Raw genomic sequence first — 21397 nt, 5'->3', positions numbered from 1 at the left:
ACAACTTGATACCTTCAAAAGCCAGTTTTGCCACCAGAAAGCCTGAAATGGTTGGAGAAATGGCCAAAAGTTCTATTTAACATGGATGGCGCAGAGGATATTGTTGCAGGAAGTGAGGGACCCTGAAAGGAGGTACCAGCTGGAGCTGCGGCAGAGGAACATAAATTGTGAAGATTTCATGGATGTTTATCACTTCCCTAATAATACTTTCATAATTTCTTACACCTGTCTTTATTTTAATCTCTTAATCCTGTTATCTTTGTAAGCTGAGGATGTACATCACTTCAGGACCACTGTGATGATTGCGTTAACTGTACAAATTGATTGTAAAACATGTGTGTTTGAACAATATGAAATCAGTGCACCTTCAAAAAGAACAGAATAACAGCAATTTTCAGGGAACAAGGGAAGACAACTATAAGGTCTGACTGCCTGTGGGGTTGGGCCCAATAGAGCCATATTTTTCTTCTTGCTGAGAGCCTATAAACGGACATGCAAGTAGGGAAGATATCGCTGAATTCTTTTCCTAGCAAGGAATATTAATAATTAAGACCCTGGGAAAGTAATGCATTCCTGGGGGGAGGTCTACAAACAGCCACTCTCGAAGTGTCTGTCTTATGTGGTTGAGATAAGGACTGAAATACGCCCTGGTTTCCTGCAGTATTCTCAGGCTTATTAGGGTGGGGAAGAAACTCCACCCTGGTAAATTTGAGGTCAGACCAGTTCTCTGCTTTCAAACCCTGTTTTCTGTTGTTTAAGATGTTTATCAAGACAACACATGCAAAGCTGAACATAGACCCTTATCAGGAGTTTTTGATTTTGCCCTTTGCCTTGTGATCTTTGCTTTGCCCTTTGCCTTGTGATCTTTGCTTTGCCCTTTGCCTTGTGATCTTTATTGGCCTCAGAAGCATGTGATCTTTATTCTCCTTTTTGCCCTTTGAAGCATGTGATCTTGTGACCTACTCCCTGTTCTTGCATCCCCTCCCCTTTTGAAATCCTCAATAAAAACCTGCTGGTTTTGCGGCACAGGTGGGCATCACAGTCCTACCGATATGGATGTCACCCCCGGAGGTCCAGCTGTAAAATTCCTCTCTTTGTACTCTTTCTCTTTGTTTCTCAGCCGGCCAACGCTTATGGAAAATAGAAAGAACCTATGTTGAAATACTGGGGGCTGGTTCCCTTGATAGGATATCTATTTCTATTTGATTTCATTAAAATGGAAAAACTGCAATTACATTTGCCCCAACCTAATAGAAAAGATGGACGTAGAAAGCTTCCCTTCTTTCACTATGTGGGGGAAATGTGTGTGTATCTGTGTGTGTGTGTGTGTGTGTGTGTGTGTATGTTTTGTGATGAGTATGAGATACCTCCTTGCTATCTTCCATAGAATTCTTTCACTTCATGGAGATAATAAGCTTTCTCCAAGTTACTATGTCCCTGGTAGTGTCTACTCTCCCTGCCCTGCCCCATGCATTAGAAAGTACTGGAGATAAGTATATTTAGTGCTATCACTCAGGAAAAGAATACTCAGGAGGATGAAGATGAGATGCACAATGGATAACAGCAGTTGTCAAGCAGAGCCCTATGTCTGGAGAGGAAGGCACACAGTTCCCACAGCCCAGACCCAGCCCAGACTACAAGGGGCCAGATGGCCTCTGGCTGCTGGTGGTGAAGGGGCATACAGGACATCTTTCTATGAGAGAGACAACTCTCCCTGCACAGCCAGGGAAGATGAGGACACAGATAAGGAAGCAAGGGAGAGAACACATACTGTATGTTGATGATGGCCAATGAGGTAGGATCCAGAGGGAAGCAATGTGGTCACCTAGGAAAACAGAAATTGAGGAACATTTGGAAGAGAGTGGACAAAATGGATCACAGGACAAGTCATTCATTAAACTGAGGTTTATCAGACACAAGAATAGAAGAAATAGGCACTGGCAAGTTGTCCATCCTCTTTGCTTTGATCTCTTCAGTAAAGGCCATTTAGAAGATGGAAAAGAGAACTCCCCACTGGCTTTTGGGGAGCAGATTGCAGCATAAAGATTGGCGTGTATGTGAAAGATGGATGTGCCTGGATTCTATCTATTATTTGGGATATCACTTGTTCAGTTTCACCATAAAGAAATATACCTCTCAGAGTGAGTATGTGGGTCTGTATACTTCCTGCCCCAACAAACTGACAAGCTGGATCTTGGAACAGATCACAGGGAGCTTGGGGAGGAGGCATACTTTGGCCATCTCACCAGTATCATGGTTTTGCTCCATTGTTGGGTCTCAGGTCTGCAGAGCCCAGACTGGAAAACACATTACAAAAAATGGTTTTGTGAAAAATAACAATCCAGACACCCTGGAGTCTAAGGAAACAACACAGAAAGCCTCTGAAGTCTGAAGGAGCTGTCTTCCCTTACAACAAAGACCTCACAAAAGCAGAAGCATTGACAAACAGCAGAATAAACACCTGAAACGCTAACAGTCGAGAAATTGAATGAAGAGACAAAAAAGTAGCAAGCTTAGTAACTAAATGTGTGTGAATGATGGTGCTTTTATCTTCTTGGGAACACTAAGTGATTTCTCAGAGCCACAACATGTGAGAGGCTGATGGAATATGTGCTCAGTGACAGCAGCTCTGCCTAGGGCCTGGATTGTAAGAAAGAGGGGATGAATTGGGCTGCTAATGTTTTCTGCACATTTGGAAGCTGCTGTGGGAGGAAAGCAATGCTACTTGGAAGACCACTGGTGGGCCCAAGGAAAGAGAGGAGCCGTACTCAGATCCCCACTCAAATTGTCCTTGCTGCTGGTGATAGCAAAAGTGCCCCAGTGCCTTCTCCTGCTCTTTGCCTCTTCACTGTGTGCTTGGAAGGCTCAGATAGGTCTCTTCCTGGTGACTGTCAAACACAGGCAAGACAGGTTCTGAGGAGGGTGCTGGTGCAACACTATGAAGATAAATAATAGGCCGGTATCCAGGCAGCATGATGTGGTGAGAGAGGGGGGCCCTCTGAGTCAGAGAGATCTCAGTTCAGTCACTTCTGTGGCCTTGGCCACTGAGCCTCAATTCCCTCATCTGTTACATGAGGTTGAAGACAGTGCCCATCTCCAAGGAATATGGGCGACTACACCTGAGCTAGTGTCCAGCCTGCATCCAGGTGTCTTTTAGTGACATCTCAGGGTTTACTCCTATTGTGAGCAGATGATGACTCAGGACGATGCCATGCAGCCTAGCAGGGTGGAGCCAAGAGCCGATGTGCAAAGACTATGCTCCCTCAGTCCCTTTCCTCTGATGCCTACTGGCTGGCTTTTTGTTTCTTCTTTTCTGTGACAACTATTTGAATAAGTCGCCTCAGGCTTTTTCTGTGGAGTCACAAATTACAAAATGAGCAAAGCTTTTCGAGGTCATCAGTCGCCTGAAGTTGTAGACGACCAATCTCTGTAATCACAGCAGGAAGTTCCTGGGGAGATTCAAGGCAGTATGGACTCAACCAGCAAGGATGGAAGACAGAGAGGGGACTGCTCTGAGACTGCTTTTGAAAATGGTCTCCTGCCAGGCACGGTGGCTCACGCCTGTAATCCCAGCACTTTGGGAGGCCGAAGCAGGTGGATCACCTGAAGTCGGGAGCTCGAGACCAGCCTGACCAACATAGTGAATCTCCATCTCTACTAAAAATACAAAATTATCCAGGCATGATGGTGCATGCCTGTAATCCCAGCTACTCGGGAGGCTGAGGCAAGAGAATCACTTGAACCTGGGAGGTGGAGGTTGTGGCAAGCCGAGATTGTGCCATTGCACTCCAGCCTGGGCAGCAAGAGTGAAACTCTGTCTAAAATAAATAAATAAAGTAAATAAGTACGTAAATAAATAAATAAATAAAAGGAAATGGTCTCCTTCAGAAAGGATTCATTCTGGGATGGGACATTCACACAGAATTGATCTTCCTGTATCTCAGGAGCTGATTCTGCTCAAAACCTAGGAGAGATTTGGCCCTAACCCATTGGGTATCTATCTTTTCTGTGACACAGATAATCTACACTTCTCTCTGAAAAGCTGAGAAATAAAAATCGTTCCACTGACCAAAGGCTTTGTTTTGTAAAATAGCTCAAAGCAGATCAGACCAGTCAGTCCCAATTTTGTGCGTGATTAAACACAAGATTTGCCCATTACTAATTTTTCGCCTGTCATCTGACAGAACTATAAGCTCTTTGAGGGATGAGCCATTTCTTAATTGTGCAATTAAATCCTCCTAACTGCACAGCTGGCTTCTGAAATATGGTTGGAGAGATTCAATTAGAGACCTATATCTAAAAGATCTAAGTCTGTAATTGCTCCCTGTGGGAAGGTGGCACCAGGGGCACATCACCTCCACCCAAAGGCATGCTCAGGACAGCTTAAAATTTACATCTGATAAGAAGTGATCAGCATAGGTGAAACTGCTGATCATCGAGAAGTGGAAGGCAGGAAAGGAGTGGCCTGCACTTTTATAATTGATCATCCGTAGCTATCGTTTATCACTGGTGCATGGACTGATCCAAACGGATACAGAGATCTGGCATTCATTTCCAAAAGCAATGCAAGGATTGGAAGCATAAAAGTTCTTTTTCTAATTTTTCTGACAACGACTTGGCAGGCTGGCAGTCCAAGTCTGAAGACACCTATATCTACTTGACTGCTTAAGAAAGAAACCTGGGAGCCATGCTGGGTGCACCTCACCCTCCCGATATGTGCCCAGCAGCTATACATCCAGAAAGTGTATTGCGTCTGTCTGCTTTTCTCCATCACCCTGATCATACCCCAATCCAAGCAACCATGCCTTGTACCTGAATGACTGTCACATCCTCCTCACTGGTATCCCTGCTTTTACTCTTGTCCCCACCTGTCTCCTCTCATTATAGTAGTTAGGTGGTTTCTTAAAGCACGAATACAATTTCATTATCTCCCCTCCTGGGCAAAGTTACCCTCTCCCCCATCCTGACAGTGGTCTGGTCCTCTGACCTCACCTCGTTCCACTCTCTGCTTCCACAGGGCCCGGCTGCTCTGGACCTGCCACCCTTTTCTTCCTCTGCCCGGAAGGTCACATATGGCTGCCTCCTGCATCCGAGTGGTCTTGGCTGACTGTTCTCTCCTTGAAGATGTCCCCTCTGAAAACCATATCTAAGCAGAAGCTCCCTATTTTTCTCTGTTTTTGAGTCCTCCTGTTTTCTTTTTGTCACTGTCATCAGTTTGAGGGCATACACTTATCTCTGTGTTGACTTGTTCATTGTCCATTGTCACTAGACTGGAGGTGCCACTGAGGAAGGAACCACATCTCTATCTGTATCCCCAGGAAGTAGCACAGTGCCTGACATATAGTAAGCACCCAATAAATATTTGTGCAATAAAGGAAGGAATGAAGCTGTGTTCTCGGGGATGACACAGCCATGGGACTGAATCTGTGTCTTAGTGGAGTCTACTTCTGCCCATGCTTGGATGCTTGGGAAAGGGGTGGTTACCTGGTATCTGGTGGGCTTGCTAAAAGTGTTATTTGCTGTCAGGTTTTCAGAATTCCTCATGCCAGCCTGGTAGCGAGTCTTCTGGATAAAACAAACAAACCCACACATGTCACACACAAAAACATACATGCATCCCTACATATCTTGTAGGACTTGAACAGTATCCACATACGGGGCTGTCTCAGTGAGGCAGCTTCTGAAAGCTGATTGACCCGGTGCTGCTTGGCTTCCTAGAACATTGTTTCTAGGACCTTTAGCTCTGTAGGATGTTAATAAGGGTTACAGAATATTGTTTAGCCAACTTGGTTGGAAAGCACTGAGTTAAGGTTAGATGGATGTCTCTTCTCCAGGGGTTTTAACATACTAATAAACACTGAGAATCCCCAGGAGAGCCAGACAGTGGGAAGGAAACCTTTTTCTCGGAGATCGTTTTCCAGACACTTTCTGAGAAAAGCTGTTCCATTTCCAAGTCCACTAAGGGGTTCCCTTCACTGGGGTCACAGCCTAGCCAGGCAGCTTGCTAAGTCCCCAGCAGGGCACCTCTCCAAGGGGTTGCAAGGAGAAAGGGGGGTATCACAGTAGCCTCTGCTGGCATTGGAGCTTTCAGATGTGTCCAGGCAGACTCTACAGAGTACTGGCCCTCCCAGCCCCTGGCCCCCCTTGCATGGGGTGGGGGAGGGCAGCCATATGACTCAAACACACTCCACTTGCCCGCCCCCTCCTGCTGCCTTCTCCAGCCCCATAAACCATAGGCTACCTACCTTGAATTTGGAATTCAGCATGCCCATTTCAAGGTCATTTTCACAGCTTTTGGCCTTAGATTTGCAGAGTTTTATGAGGCACATCTTGATTCTCATTATGAGATAATAAAATGATTTAGGACTTGGCACTAGATTAAAAGGAGCAGGTAGAGTTCTTCCTTCATCAAAGTAAGACAGCCAGAGTTTTGCTCGGGCGAATTTCCATTCCACATCTGCATCCTCCTGTGGAACAAGGGAAACAACAACACACCCTCGAAGGCCGCGATTTAACAACGGAGCCCATCCTGAGGAGCGGAGACACAGCCTACACATTCGGAGAGCAGACTTCTAAGCAGGACTCTGGTGCGTCTACAGATGGCACAGAGAAGGGGAGTTTACTCTCACTAAAGCCATGCACATTGGTTACTCTTTCCGCCTCTGTCCTTCGGACTCATGACTGAGAAGCCTCGACCAGTTCATACTAACCATCCCTGATCTACACTGGGTATTTTTACCGACATTCTCCACATGCAGCTAGCCAAAGAACTTTTCTCACTGCCACTTAATCTGGTTATTCATTAATTTTTATAGCTCTGCTAGCTGATTCACCAGCCACCACGGCGTTACTGTATTTATTAACCTCTAAAGAAGTGCTGCTCACTAGAAATATATTGTGAGCCAAAAAGATGAGCCACATAGGTAAGTTTCAATTTTCTACTAGCCCCATTCTAAAAAGTAAAATCGAACAGGTGAAATTAGTTTTAGTAATATATTATATTTAATGCAGTAGATCAAAAATATCATTTCAACATGTAAGCATTATAAAACAATATTAAGATAGCTTACCTTACTGTTTTCATACTAAGTCTTCAAACTCCAGTGTGAATTTTATCCTTACAGCACATCTATTTGGACCAGCCACATTTTTTTTTTTTTGAGATGGAGTCTCATTCTGTCGCTCAGGCTAGAGTGCAGCGGCGCGACCTCAGCTCACTGCCAGCTCCGCCTCCTGGATTCACACCATTTCCTGCCTCAGTCTCCTAAATAACTGGGACTAAAGGCACCTGCCACCACACCTGGCTAATTTTTTGTGTTTTTATTACGGATGGGGTTTCACCGTGTTAGCCAGGATGGTCTCGATCTCCTGATCTCGTGATCTGGCTGCCTCGGCCTCCCAAAGTGCTGGGATTACAGGCGTGAGCCACCGCGCCCGGCTGGACCAGCCACATTTTAAGTGCTTGATAGGCATATGTGGTTAGTGGCTACCACATTGGACAGCACAGTATATTTCTTATTGGTCAGAGTGCTAGCAGGGAGGATGTTTATAGATCTTACATATGTAATTCAAGGGGAGCAAAGCCTGAGTGTAGTTTGTAGGAGGGGATCCAGCTGTGTTCTCTTCTGGGGCAGTGGGGTTAGACTTAAACCCAGGTTCTGTTCCTTCAGACCTTGTGTCAATGCCAGAATGCTGAGTGGGCCCCTGAGAGGAGCAGGTGTATTTTGTCTAGACAGGTTCCTCGAACCTCTGTCCTAGGAGGGCAGTTTGAGACCAGAAAAGAGGTGTGGGGTTTGTAAACAGATGGACCTGGGCTCAAAATCCCTTATTAGCTATGTAACTTTAGCTGGGTGTCTTGAGCTTATGGAGATAAAACTGCTTCCCTCACATAGCCCTGAGGTCAGTAGTGCGTGTGTGCTCCCTGGGCAGTGGGTTCCTCTTTCCACAGACAGCGACTACACTCTGAGGGGCTGTGAACCCAGCAAGGGCCCAGGAGAGGCTGCTGGGATATACCACAAGAGTACAGGGTTATAACCAGCAGGTTTGACCACTTTGCTTTTGTTGAGGATCGACACTGGGCCTGGTTCACTTGGGGACATCCTACAAGGATCTTTTAGGTTGGAAGCTTTGTGAGGGCAGGGCTCACTCCTGGTCTCGCTGTACAGGACAGTTGTAACAGGGACACCCATCCTGAGAGGAAGTGTGGTATGGTGCAAAGTGCATGGGTTCTGTAGCCTGTGTGGGTTTAAATCCTGGCTCTGCTCCTTACTATCTATGCAACCATGGCAGGTGACTGATCACTCTGGGCCTTAGTTTCCTCATCTGTAACATAAGCATAGCAATACCTATTGAATAGGCTGAGAGGATTAAAGGAGTTAATGCGTAGATGACATTGAACAGTGCCAGACACTTAGTAAGCCCTCAACAAATGTGATTTTCATCTCCATAGCCTAGCATAGGCCTAGCAGTCAACCTTCAGTCCCTTAGCATTGATGAAGCACCTGCTATGCACCTGGTATGTGCTAGGGAGGCCCTGGGCATGACAATCCATGCGGTGGTGGAACACACAGTCTGGCCAATGATGTGAGCCCTGCAAGGGCCCAGGAGAGGCCCACAAGAGTACAGGGTTATAATCAGCTGTTCAACAGCTAGTAAGTTAGTCTTTTACCTATTGTTGTACCCAGAGCTGGAGGAAGGTCTAGGTACTGAGGCCACTGACCCAGTCTGGGGGTCAGGGAAAACTGGCTGGTGTTTGGGTTCAGATCCGAGGAGTGAGCAATTCTCAACCAGGTCAAGGGTGGGTGGGGTGGGGGGTAGAGAATTTGTAAGAATTAACTCGTGGAAGAGGCAGTGAGAAGTGTAAATAACTTGAGGATGCTGGCAGTAAGGAATAAGGGAGAAAGAGGTTGGGAGCTGGAAAGTAAGATAGAGGGAGGATTTTTTATAGTTCTTTTTTTTTTTTAAAGATCAAGAGACTTATTTAAATGCTGACAGGAAGGATTAGGTAGCAAGAGAGGGGTGAAGACACAGGCAGGCAGGGTGCCATGCAGTGGCAGCGGCTGGGGAGGCGGGTTGAGCAGAATGGAGCAGGGCAGAGCTCTCTGCTGGAGAAGGCTGTGCTGCCTGCAGAGGCAGGGGGCTGGGGTGGGGGGAGTTGAATGGAGGGGCAGGCGCAGGTGAGTTGTGGATTTGGACAGCAGGGGCTTAAGATCTACTGAGCCAATAAATTAGTGTTCTCATGGAAGGGTTTACAAATATTTGCATCATGAAAACTACATGTGATCATGAACGCCTGGCATTTTCCAGTGGTACCTTCCATGGTCCAGTAAGAGAGGTGAGAACATGTGCCCTCACCTGCCCCAGAAGTCCAGAGCCCAGAGGGGAGGTGTGGGGCTGTAATACACTCTCTGCATGTCGGGGCCCCTTTCCGTGGTGGGATAACTTGACATCACATGCCGTGGGCTTGCCTACTCCTGCCCTCAGCTAGTGGGCATCCCTCACAGCCAACCGCGAGGTTTCCCATGCTACTGTCATTTCAGCCAAAGCATTACATGCCTGTTAGGATATGGCAGACTGCCGGGGAGAGTGGCGCAGAGACCTGCAGTTTTTCCAGGCACCATCTGGTTTTCTCTTACACAGGGGGAAACTGAGGCCCAGAAGGGCAGGAAGGACTAGTGGACAAGAGCTCATTATCCACACTGGTGACTAAGTATGTAAAATGGTTTAAAAATATATGTGTGGTTTGTCCATCCACGATGTGCTGTATTTTTCTCGAGGGCAACAGCTGAGGCTTCATGGCCAGGCTCACTTCTTCCTCTCACCTCTTGCCTTTTTTCCTCGCTCAATCTACGCTCTTGCAGCGCTGAGCATACCACACTGCTTCACCCCTCCCTGCCTTGGTTCATGTGCTCCCTACAGTATAGAGTACTCTTTTTTGGGGAGGGTAACATAGACTAAATTGTGCCCCCTAAAATTCCTATGTAGAAGCCCTAACCCCCACTAAGTTAGAAGGTGACTATATTTGGAGATGGAGCCTTTAAAGGGTGACTGAGGTTAAATGAGGTGACGAGGGTGGGGCCCCGATCTTTTTGGACTGGTGGCAAGGGTGTGTGAGGACACGGCAAGAAGGTGGACATCTGCAAGCTGAGCAGAGAGGCTCAGAAGGAGCCAACCCTGCTGATGTTGATCTTGGACTTGTGACCTCTAGAACTGTGAGGGAAGAAACTCCTAATGTTTAAGCCACACAGTCTGTGGTATGTTTTAGGAAAGCCCTAGCAAGTTAATACACAGGGATCTTTACTTTTTTCTGTATAAGAAGTACATAAACATTGTTTCTTATACTTTAAGGACAGAGGTGCCCCAGGAAATGTGAAAGTCCCATTTCAGATCTTCTCTCTCCTTTCATTCCCTCCCCCAGAGGAGGCCTGGTCAAGAGCACTGTCGCCTCCTTGGAGTTCCTTTCTATATGTTTACATTTGTAGTGTTATGCAGATTAGATTCCTTTATATGTATTTTTCTACAACTTGCATTTTTTCACTTAATAATGTATTAGGGATTTTCCCATGTCAGTACAAAACGGTCTTTCTCATGGTGGATGTACAGTATACTACACCTTATTCTAAAGTGTGACTACATCACAGTTTATTTAAACATTCTCCTATCAATGGACTATTTCCAGGTTTTTCCTTTAATAAACATCTATGTAAAATCATATTGGATCTATTCCCAGAATTGGAATTGTTGTGTCAATAGGTCAGTGCTTTTTATTTTGTTTTAACTTTAGCTCATTTATTTAATCTTACAGTAGGTAAAACAACAACATGATTTATAAAGGACAAAAAGTATAAAGAGAAGGAATTCCACCCACCATGCCTCCCACTCCCACCTCTCAACAGGCACGCCGTGGTGTCCTTCTTGTGCACCTTTCAGAGGTTTGTTCTTTCCATATGCTTATACAATCACAAATGAATCACATTCCCTTTTCTTTCTCTCTTACACAAGAGAAAGCCCACTATATACATTGTTCTGGAACTTGATTTTTATCTCCTACCACTGTAACTTGAAAGTCTTTCCCCATCAGCATCTAGAGAACATATTTATCCTTCTTAAAATAGAATTGCACAGCATCCCATTTTTCAGATGCATCATAGTCTATTTAATTAGATTCCTATTAATGCTCATTTAGTTTGTTTTTAATTTCTTGCTATTCTAAACAAAGCTGCAATCAATAGCTTATGGCTCATGCCTTTTAGATTTTCATAAATTGCCTCCTGATACATTCTCTCAACCCCGTTATCTGTCAGGCAAAATTGTTCTCATTTTAAATGGCCTTCCAGCATCACCTCTGGAAGCTTCCCCCATAGTCAATCTCTGTCTCTGTCCCCACACCACCCCCTACAACCTGACTGCACTGGCCCCAGGGCATTGGAATTTGTTGATCACCCTGTATGATCTCCTCGCTGGACTATGAGTTTCTCTAGGCAGGAACTGTGTCTTAGTCATCTTGGTATCACCAGTGCCTAGTGCAGATTTGGCTTACAGTAGGTACTTAATAAATAACATGTGAGAGGCAAAAGGGGCCGGGGGGCTGAAAGACAGTCATTCTGATTGATTGCCATTGTCATCTGCACGATGTCCTGAGAAGACAAGTTTAAAAGAGAGAAGACTCATGACTCCAGTTCTTTCTACTCTCGCTGGGCCTCATGGTGGTAGCAGCAAGGCCATGGGGCAGACTGACCAGAAGTATTTCTAGAAGCAATCCAGGAAGAATGCCTGTTATTTGTTGTTCTGGCTACACATTTAACAACCATGGCCTTCTAACATCATTCCCCTCATTGCTGAAAACAGCAATGTAAATAGATGAGGGACAGCGAGCATTTTCGGTGACCCGGCCTTACCTCAATTTCCTGATAGGAGTTGTTGATCATGGCTATTAGCATGTTGAGCAACACTACCACCATGGTGACGTTATAAACGCCGTAGAGAACGTAGCCGATGTTCTCGATGAATTTGTGGTCGTATTTCAGCACCACTGAGATTACTTCAGATAAGCCGAATATGGACCAAAATAAAGTTTTAAAACTTTCTTCAACCCTGCAAAGAAACAGACAGTCCTTTCATGTAGTTTGCATCAGCTTAAATTTTATTTATTCATTTATTTTGAGACAGGGTCTCACTCTGTCGCCCAGGCTGGAGTGCAGTGACTCAATCATGGCTCAATCCAGCCCTGACCTCCTGGACTCAAGCATCCTCCTGCCTCAGCCTCCTGTGTAGCCGAGACTACAGCTGTGCACCACCACACCTGGCTACTTGTTTTATTTTTTGTAGAGATGGGATCCCACTATGTTGCCCAGGCTGGTCTTAAACTCCTGGGCTCAAGGTATCATCCCACCTTAGCCTCCCAAAGTGCTGGGATGACAGATGTAAGCCACTGCATCTGGCCAGCTTGAACTTTTAAAATGAAAGTTGCCATTGGTCAGGCTTTACCTTGGAGTGCCCAGTTATCCTGGAGTGGGGCTGGGCTGGTTGGTGGTGCCTGCATTCTGAGATAATGTGACATTCATATTTCTAAGAAGACTTTGAAAGAATATTAAAAATGGCAGGCTATTTTTTATTCAATCCATTTATCAGGACTCCTGGTTGTGGTATCGCTTTTCTCTTACTGTAATTAACTTAAACATTTAAAATTAAACACCTGGGTAAATGTTTGTTCTTGTGCATTATGAGCTCCAGAAAGTACACTCTTCCTTCCATTAAGCCCTAACCATTTCTTCTCAGACTCCACAGCCCACGTGAAGGGGAGTGATGGCAGATACCTGGAAAGTGGGCAGTGTCCACACAGCAGGATGGCATCCCTGGAGTTTGACACTTCTAGGCACTCAACACAGGGCAGCTCACTTAAGCCTCATGACCAGCTCTGGGTGGGCTCTCATATGACCTCCATGACACAGAGCTGAGGCTACCCACATGTATCAAGTTTTCTAAACTGGGGCTGAATTATCAAGAATGAGAGTGGAGATTCTGGTGTGCCCACATGGTTCAAAATCACCAGGTGACTGCCCAAACCTCACCTTACAGCTCACTTAGGTTAGATGCTGCACGTGTCTTGAGGGCAGTTCAGGTTAGACTCGGCTTTAAGGACACTGCTCTTTGGCCCTTTTTGAGACTACGAAGTAACTGACATACAGCAGTATTATGAATAAGACCCAAGTGCATTTCATAGTCCATACTCCATGGCCATGACCCTGTATCAGGTTGATGACCTGGGATCGAATAAGAAAGCTGGATTTTGGTTGGGAGGTTTAGACCATGCAAGTGTATCTGGTAACTTCTGAATGGTTAAGCGTAGTTCTTTTAGTTTTCATCCAGATTTTTGGTACCACTATGAGAAAGCACTTTTTTTTTTCCCTCTTTAACATTTCAGGTTTTCAACACTCACCCACAAATGGCCAGGATTAGCTAGATCTTTAAAAATATCAGCATTTCTCAAGGATTGGTATTTATTTGACAAGATGTACAAAAATACTGGTACTCGTCACTTGGGCTAAAAATCCAACTCTTGACTCGCATGAATTTACAGCTCTCCTGAGTGTGATTGTGTGTGGGGGGTGTGTGTGTGTGCATGTGTGCATGTGTGTGTGTCTACCCAGTTGTTTGGCTCATTCCCTATGCACACCCTTCAGAGTCTGAAAAACTGATATTTGAAGTGGGATTGTATTGTCAGTGTTTGTTTTTGGTTTCTTTTAAAACTGTGAGTTTGAAACATTGAATTCATTTTAGCATTAGTGAGAAATAATTTAGTTGGGGGTTTAGAAGCAACAACAGGGTATTAAGCCCTTATTGCAGAGCTCCAGCTCCTGGTGCTATTCTGGAAAGGGGGAGAACAGTTTTCCTCATGTGAGATGCAGCATTTTGTGTGAAAAAGATGTCATCCACCCCGTGTTGTGATTCACTGCAGTACTGTGTCCCATTATGAAGCAATCTTTCAGTTATCACACTTGTGGAAGGGAACAGTGGCAGACAGATTCCAAAACCACCAGATGAACCCTAAATTCCAAACTGGAAGGTGACAGTAGGTTGTGATCTCTCTTAGAGTTGCTCCCTTCCTGGCAGGATCAGGTGAAAACTGGAGAACACAGTGTCTGAGGGGGAGGCTGGGCAGATAAGGGCTGATCTTGGATTATACACTTGCCATGGACCAACCAAGGAATGGATCATACTTGCCATAGAGAGAGGTTTTACCCAAATTCATCTTCCCTTTCTTACCTTGGAACAACCCAGAAACCTTTGGCTGACACAAATGAAGTGAGCAATTACAGAACACATCCAGGGAAAACCCTCTGAATTTCTCCTAGGGAAAGTGGGCCTACATTCAGCTTCCATTTTTTTCTCATTTGCATCTTGCCATAAATTTTGCCACTGAGCCCTGATTTATCCTTGGTGCCTTGTCTTAGGTATTCTGTGTCAATAATCTGAATAAATAGGCCTGGCTCATTAAGCAGTATGTGTTCCAGCAAGGTAATATTTACAAATCTCGAGGCTTTGCCTTTGTCCCTCCTTTACCTGACCCCCATAGCTCAGGACAATTAACCTGGCCTGGAATGCTGATCTGTTCAATTTGTTGTCTGTCTTCCAGACAATCTTCAGTACCGCACATCTGTTTTATTTCTATTCTGTAGTTGAAGGAGTAACTCCTGGACTTGGATTTGGCCATTTCTCCAGGAGGCTCTACAAGACGCCCAAACTCACTGGGACTGCCAGAGTGGGAGCCATGCCTCCAGAGCGACAACCAGCTGCATCTGTCTGGGCAGGACGGGGTCTTAGACAAACTATGCATTTCTTTTCTTTTCTTTTTTCTGAGACAGAGTTTCACTCTTGTCACCCAGACTGGAGTGCAGTGGTGCAATCTCAGCTCACTGCGAGCTCCACCTCCTGGGTTTAAGCGATTCTCCTGCCTCAACCTTCAGAGTAGCTGGGATTACAGGTGCACGCCACCATGCCCAGCTAATTTTTGTATTTTTAGTAGATACGGGGTTTCACCATGTTGACCAGGCTGTTCTTGAACTCCTGACCTCGTGATCTGCCCGCCTCAGCCTCCCAAGGTGCTGGGATTGCAGGCGTGAGCCACCGTGCCTGACCCTAAACTATGCATTTCTAATGATCTCTTCTAAGCCATTAAGGGAGAACATCTATGGCCCTTGCTTTCTCTTTTCATGGAGCAAAATTAATGAGGTAATAAAATCTTCCTTTAAAGAAAGGTGGGCCTATTGGCTTGACTCACCCAGTATGGCTAGATTCACCATTTGAGGCTCTTGGGTCTTTCATTTGTACATTCATGTTCTTGTCATGAAGATAAGTGGACTAACTGAATGGATTAATTATGTTGCTGTTTTTTTTTTTTTATTGTTGTTGTTGTTAGAGGGCACCTTATGGGCTGAGTTATGTCCAATTATCTGGGCTAAACTGTAAGCAATACAATATTTTATCCATAGTTCAAACCATATAACTAAATGACTTCTGAATGGAATGGAAGAGTTAAATGTAAAAAAAAAATTACATCGTAAAAACACTAGAATAAAGTATTGGTGAGAATTTATTACATAATTTTGGGCTGGGGGAAGTTTCAGAAACTACAAAGTTTGAGAGATTTGACCACACAAAACTTTACTTGTACACATGAAAAACATAATAAGTAAAAACATAAGGCAAAAGACTGAGAAAAGAATTGGTATTTGCAAACGTAAGACAAACAATGGATGATATCCTTACACAAAGAGCTGATAAATCAATATGAAAATGACAGACATCCTGGTAGGAAAAAAAGGAAAAAATCTTCAGTGAAAACTTGATGCTTTTTATGGTGATTAGAGCTCTACAATGAACTTAAGATGCCATGCTAGTGTCATCTTCCAACTTAACATGTGGTAGGAAATGAATGAAACTTGACCTCACCACACTGAGTGGGAAAAGACTTGTGTTGCTTTGACCTTGGGCACACATAGTAATATATTCTCAGAGAGAAGGCTGGCATTGGAATGAGTCAATAGTAAATCACTTATCCTAAGGGCTCAGGTATTGGAGCTGGCCCTAATGCCCTATGAGGTTATGAGGCTCTCTGAGTTATATATTAATCATCATCCACAATTTTCATGAGCTCTGGAACCCAGGGGATGGGGTAGAAAGCCAGTCATTTGGGAGAAATGGGGCTGGCTTTCAGGAAGAAAATATCTTGGAATTAGGCTGGTTTCTATTTGCCATAAAGCTACTTGTCTCACAGAAAGCCCCACTGTGAACTAGCTGGTCTTAAGACTAGATTTGAGGTTCTTTACTGATAGCAATGGCAACTACTGGCTCTACATCCTCTTTCCATCCACCCTAGCTAGCTAGAGTTTGCCACAGATTCCTTCAACTGTGTCAATCACAGGAGATGACACAGAGCTGGAGGAGTGAGAAGATCCAGGGTGCATGCCTGGGTTCAAATCTCAGCAATGCCTTATAGTGGCTGTATGAGTTTGGGCATGGGACAAAGCCTGTTTGAGTCTGTTTACCCAACTAGGAAATTGGCATCATGATGCTTCTATTGTTCAGTTGATATGAAGATTAAATGGGCAACCTATGCGAAATATGAAGTCCAATAAATAGCAGTTATTATTTTGATTCATGTATTTATTGAATTGACTATGTGCCAGGCACCATACCAGGTGATGAGGATTCACAGGTGCCCAGATCAAATGTGTTTCTGTCCTTTTGGAGGTCCCAGTCTAAAAGCAAGCCCAGTAAGATAAAAGAATGCTATGAGACTGTAAGCAGGGAGGCTCAGTTTGCCTCTGCCCTTCCCAGCATACATACAGCCCCTCAGCCCCTCAGGTGCTTCCAAACAGGGCTGAATGGAGTCAATAATTCAGCTGCTTGTTTTCTGAACAAGCCTCATTTTTCTTCTAATCTTCAAAGATCATCACAGACCCTTGATTTCATGCAAATACTCTTTCTGATTATTCCAGCCATGCTGTCTTTTTATATTTGACTCTGGGCCTCCAGTGGAAGGGACTGAAGTTAGTCAATAGGCCACCCCAGCATAAGAAGCACTCCTAATGAAGTAAAGGAGGAAAAGTGCCTGTGACTGATGTTGAATAGGCCACGATTCACCCTTCTCTGGGGGAGAATGTGGGTGTGTGGGAAGGCTGGGGCTGATTTGTCATGCAGAAAGCAGGGATGAGGTAAGCAGTTCTCCACCAGGTCTGTCTCGCCTGGATAGCAGGACTTTAATAACAGGTTGCCTGAAGAGGCAGTTGTATACAGGCCTCAGAGAACAAACTGATCAACAAGGAGAGGGTTTGGGGTGACAGGAAAATTGCTGCTTCTTCAGACTGCCATATCTCTCTCCTCAGTGCCAGGACTCCTAGCCCCTACCACTGAATACTTCAGTTCAGTTACCTACTCAAATCAGCACATAGCAGGCTAAAATTAAGCAGGAGGATCAGCCTTTAATTGAAAAAGGCTGTTTCCCAAGCTCAGCAGACAATAGCTGGCACTCTGCTAGAGTTCTGCTGAAGGAAAATAATGCTCACCTGTCATCCAAGCTGGGCTGATGGAGGAAGGTGTTTGGAATGGATAAAGATCTTCTCAGAGGCTGTGTTTCTCTAATACCCAGACCCAGAGACTAAAGCAGTTGGACCAGGTTTAAGGATGGTTAAATGCCTGAGAAAATCTGAACTCATCCCTTCCTTGGCCCTGCAAAGTTCTGTCCTCCAAATAACCTCTGAGTTCTACCTTAGGTCCTAAACAAGGAGTTTGATTTAGACAGTCTAGAAGTAGAAGAGTCTGGGGCCACAGAACTGATGCCAAAGCACTGGGATATGTAAAGCCTGTGGGGCCTAGATTTATTTATACTGAGGGGTTTCACTGTACCCCGTGCAGCCTGGGAACTCTTTGAGGGAAGAAGCTGTGTTTTTTTCATCTTCGAAACTGCAAACCTCATCAGAGCCTGGCACACAGGAGGCACCCAACAAATTCAAAGTCTGCTGAATGAACGAACGAATGAATCCCTAATGCACATTTTGACTTCCTGTTCCCTGATCCTAGTGTTGAGTCCAGGTGATGATGAAACAATCGAGGTGCAAGTTCTGACTCCAGGCAAACCTGGTTTGAGTCTATGCTTTTGGCCAAATAGCCTAGTCTTTCTGCACTGCTTCGTTCCTGGCTGTAAAATGGGAAAACAGTAATCTCCACTTCATAGAATTGTTGTGAGGAATTGAATGAGTTAATGGAATGCTTGTGAAATGCATAAATTACTGCCTGGCACATACTAATTGCTCAATTAATGTTACTAATTTTATTCCTAGTATTTGTTTTTTACACAATCTGCATCAACTGCAATAGGCTCCAATATCTGGCTGAAATACTATGGAGTCCGGCGATTAATTCTCAGAAAAGTCCTTGAAAAACAGAAATCAGATCTTGCCCCTCTCCGTTCGTGGCTTTCCCTGACAAAGCCCATCATCACCCAGCGCAGGCCCTCGAGGCCCTGTGTAGTCAGGTTCCTCCCGCCTCCTGGAGCCCGAGGCTGGCTCTCCCTTCAGTCACTGCACTCTGCCTGGGTGCACTGGCTGAGCTCTTTCTTGGAATGTCTTCCCCTCTCTCTGTGCCTGGCTGCTCCTCCTCATTTTCTCATTGAGGCTTCAGGCTCAGTCAGCATGCGCTCCACGAGACCTTCTTTGATGACCTGTCTGAAGGAGGCCCTCCCTCATGACTCTTCTGTACAGTGTCTTACTTCTCTGGCTCCCAGCACTTAATCTATTACTATCTTACTTGCCTATTTGTTTATCTTTTTGCCTCTTTCTTCTCTGAAATGTGAGCTCCATGCTGAGAGGCCCTGCTGACCTTCGCCACTCTGTCCTCAGTACTCAGAATAGTGTCCAGCTTGTAGTTGGGGGAAGTGGGGGCGGGTCAGTAAACATTTTTGTCAATGGACAACGGAATTCTGGGAAACCGAGGCAGAAGGTGATCTGGCACTTGGCCTTACCCACCTTGCCTCAGACCTGCCCCTGCTGGTAACATCTCGAGCTAACCCTGGACACTGCAGTTTCCTGCCGCTGTCACTTTGAGGAATGGCAGTTTAAACCATATTATCATCCTAGAACTGAATTTTAGTGCATAAAAAGGTAGGACCCTCTCCCCTGTCAGACAGTAACCATCAGCCTGAGAAGCAGATGGAGGGCCCCGGGCAGTGCCTGAGAGGGTGCCATGAAGCCAGCATCCCCAGGAGCACATTTTCTGTGTGTCATCAGGTCTTTTTCCTTAAAACTTGGTGGCCCTCAGACTGTTCCAGGGGCTCACAGGTCCCAGGCTTTTAGAATCCATGTCACAAATAAACATGAGAAGAAATGTATCCATAAACATTTTATGATAGAATGTCTGTTGTAACAATTCTTCTAAAGTAGTCCAGGAAAAGATCTACATTTTAATCACTTGTTGGAGAGTTATACAAAGAAAAAGACCTTATATTAGACTCAAATGATCTTTTTTGACACATAAAGGTCATTTCCAGGTCCCCAGCCTCTCTGAGCCTGAACTGGGCCCCACACTGACCTCGGCTGCCTTCTCCATCAAGCCTTAGAACTTTTCTGTGATGGTTTCTCCATCTGAAAGTGGGTTCAGTAAGCTCTCTCATCCCCCCAAACACCCTATGCCTAACTTGCATTAATTAATTAATTAAATTTTGAGATGGGGTCTCAATCTGTTGTCCAGGCTGGTCTCGAATTCCTGGGCTCAAGCCATCCACCCACCTCGGCCTCCCAAAGTGTTGGGGTTACAGGCGTGGGCCACCGTGCCCAGCCGGTCCTGACTTGAATTTATAACATGAAAGGTGGAGATTGTAACTTTCACAATGTAATAAAGTCTGATGGTGAAACAGCCTGTGGAGCTTCTGGATCAGAGATGCCCATATTTCAACACTGACCCAGGATCCTGGGAAAAACGGGTCCTTCACAAAGCCCATTAGGCTGATGCCATTCCTTGTTCCCCATCTGCAAACACGTTCAGCACACTCTGCACAGGGAAACTGGCAGTAGACCAAGCTCCTAGGGTGCCTCAGGGTGACCCCTCCCTCGATTTCTCTCAATATGTCGTTGGTTCTGATGAGTTTTACAACATACTTCAGCCTGGGAAGCCTCAGCAGGATCCCCTTTGAAGCCAGAGCCTGTCACTCTACCCCTTGCCCCGCTTCTCCATCCCACTACTCCCTGCATGCAGCAGTGCACCCTCTCTCACGGGGCTCCTGCCAGAGTCTCCCAGGGGATCTAGTTCAGCTCCTTTTGTGGCTGCCTTTCTTTCATGTTCCTGTCTTTCAGAACATTTTCTTGATGTGTAAACATGCCCTCATTCCTGTGATTATTTGATTAACATCTATCTTCTCAACCAGTCTGCAAGTTTCATGAGGGGAGGGGCCACATCTGCTTTTGCTCACAGTAGAATCCCAGCACCCAGCTTAGGCCTCCATTCTCACCCCTTCCAACCTACCCTTCATGCAGTTGCCACAGCACTTTTCCCGAAAGCAGACCCAATTACATCTTCCTCCTTTTACAAAGGACTTAGCGGAGACTCTAACACTCTATCAGGACTTACGAAGTGCTTCACAATCTAGCTCCTACCTGATGCTCTGATTTAATCTTCTGCTGTCTACCCAAATGCCTTCCTACATGAAGCTCTCCAAAAATGCCTTGCACAGGCCAGAGTGCCCTTCCAGTCATCCTCCCAAAGTCTCTGTTTAGAGCCACACCTTCCAGGAAGCCTTCTCTGACTGCCAGGCAGGGCTCAGTACTTCCTCCTCCCTGTGCTACTCAAGTACCCTTTGATGATGATCAGATGGGATCACAGCTGTTGCTTTCTGTCCCCTGCAGAATTCCCACTCATCCATGAGTTTCCTAGGGACAGAATTGTCTTATTAATCTCTATGGCCTCAGGGACAAATACCACTTGGCATAGAGTAGTTGCTCCATACATGTTTGTCAAATGAGGGAGCTCACTTTGGAATAGAAACCTGTTTTATCCAGGGGAGAATCACAGTCTGCATATTAGAGCTGAGATATGTAGAATCAGCAGGTTCTCAATGGTAATCAAAATCTGAGTTAGAACGCTCTTCTTCAGAATTTACTACCATAGGAGAGCAACTCAACTTTTAGAGTCTTAGCATCCATCTCAAAGTGTAGGCCCTAGTGTGAGTGATAGAAATTTTAGGCCAAAGGTGGAGGATGGGCTTGGAGTCATGCGAATTTGGATTCAGATTCTCTTATTGGCTCTATGATCTTCGGCAAGTCTGGTACCTCTCTGAGCCTCAGTTTCCTGTAGCAGTATTTGTGTTATTCCACTGTAGATTAAATGAGAAAGCAGGTGCATATTT

At 45.3% G+C, this 21397-nt stretch overlaps 1 protein-coding gene across 3 annotated transcripts in view; it reads right to left on the bottom strand.

The window, feature by feature from the left end:
- Window positions 1–21397, bottom strand: part of TRPC7 (transient receptor potential cation channel, subfamily C, member 7) — a 141072-nt gene that overhangs the window by 6879 nt on the left and 112796 nt on the right. For all 3 annotated transcript variants that reach the window (XM_011969179.1, XM_011969181.1, XM_011969182.1), the window contains 3 exons: window positions 11898–12093; window positions 6246–6467; window positions 5485–5565 (listed from right to left, as the gene is read on the bottom strand). In XM_011969179.1, coding sequence (XP_011824569.1) covers window positions 5485–5565; window positions 6246–6467; window positions 11898–12093 — 499 coding nt within the window. The remainder of the gene's footprint in view (window positions 1–5484; window positions 5566–6245; window positions 6468–11897; window positions 12094–21397) is intronic.

Source organism: Mandrillus leucophaeus, unplaced genomic scaffold, assembly GCF_000951045.1.
Source record: "Mandrillus leucophaeus isolate KB7577 unplaced genomic scaffold, Mleu.le_1.0 Scaffold88, whole genome shotgun sequence".
NCBI lineage: Eukaryota > Metazoa > Chordata > Mammalia > Primates > Cercopithecidae > Mandrillus > Mandrillus leucophaeus.
Note: the sequence above shows the minus strand (reverse complement) of the source record. Positions and strands in the feature narration are given on the sequence as shown.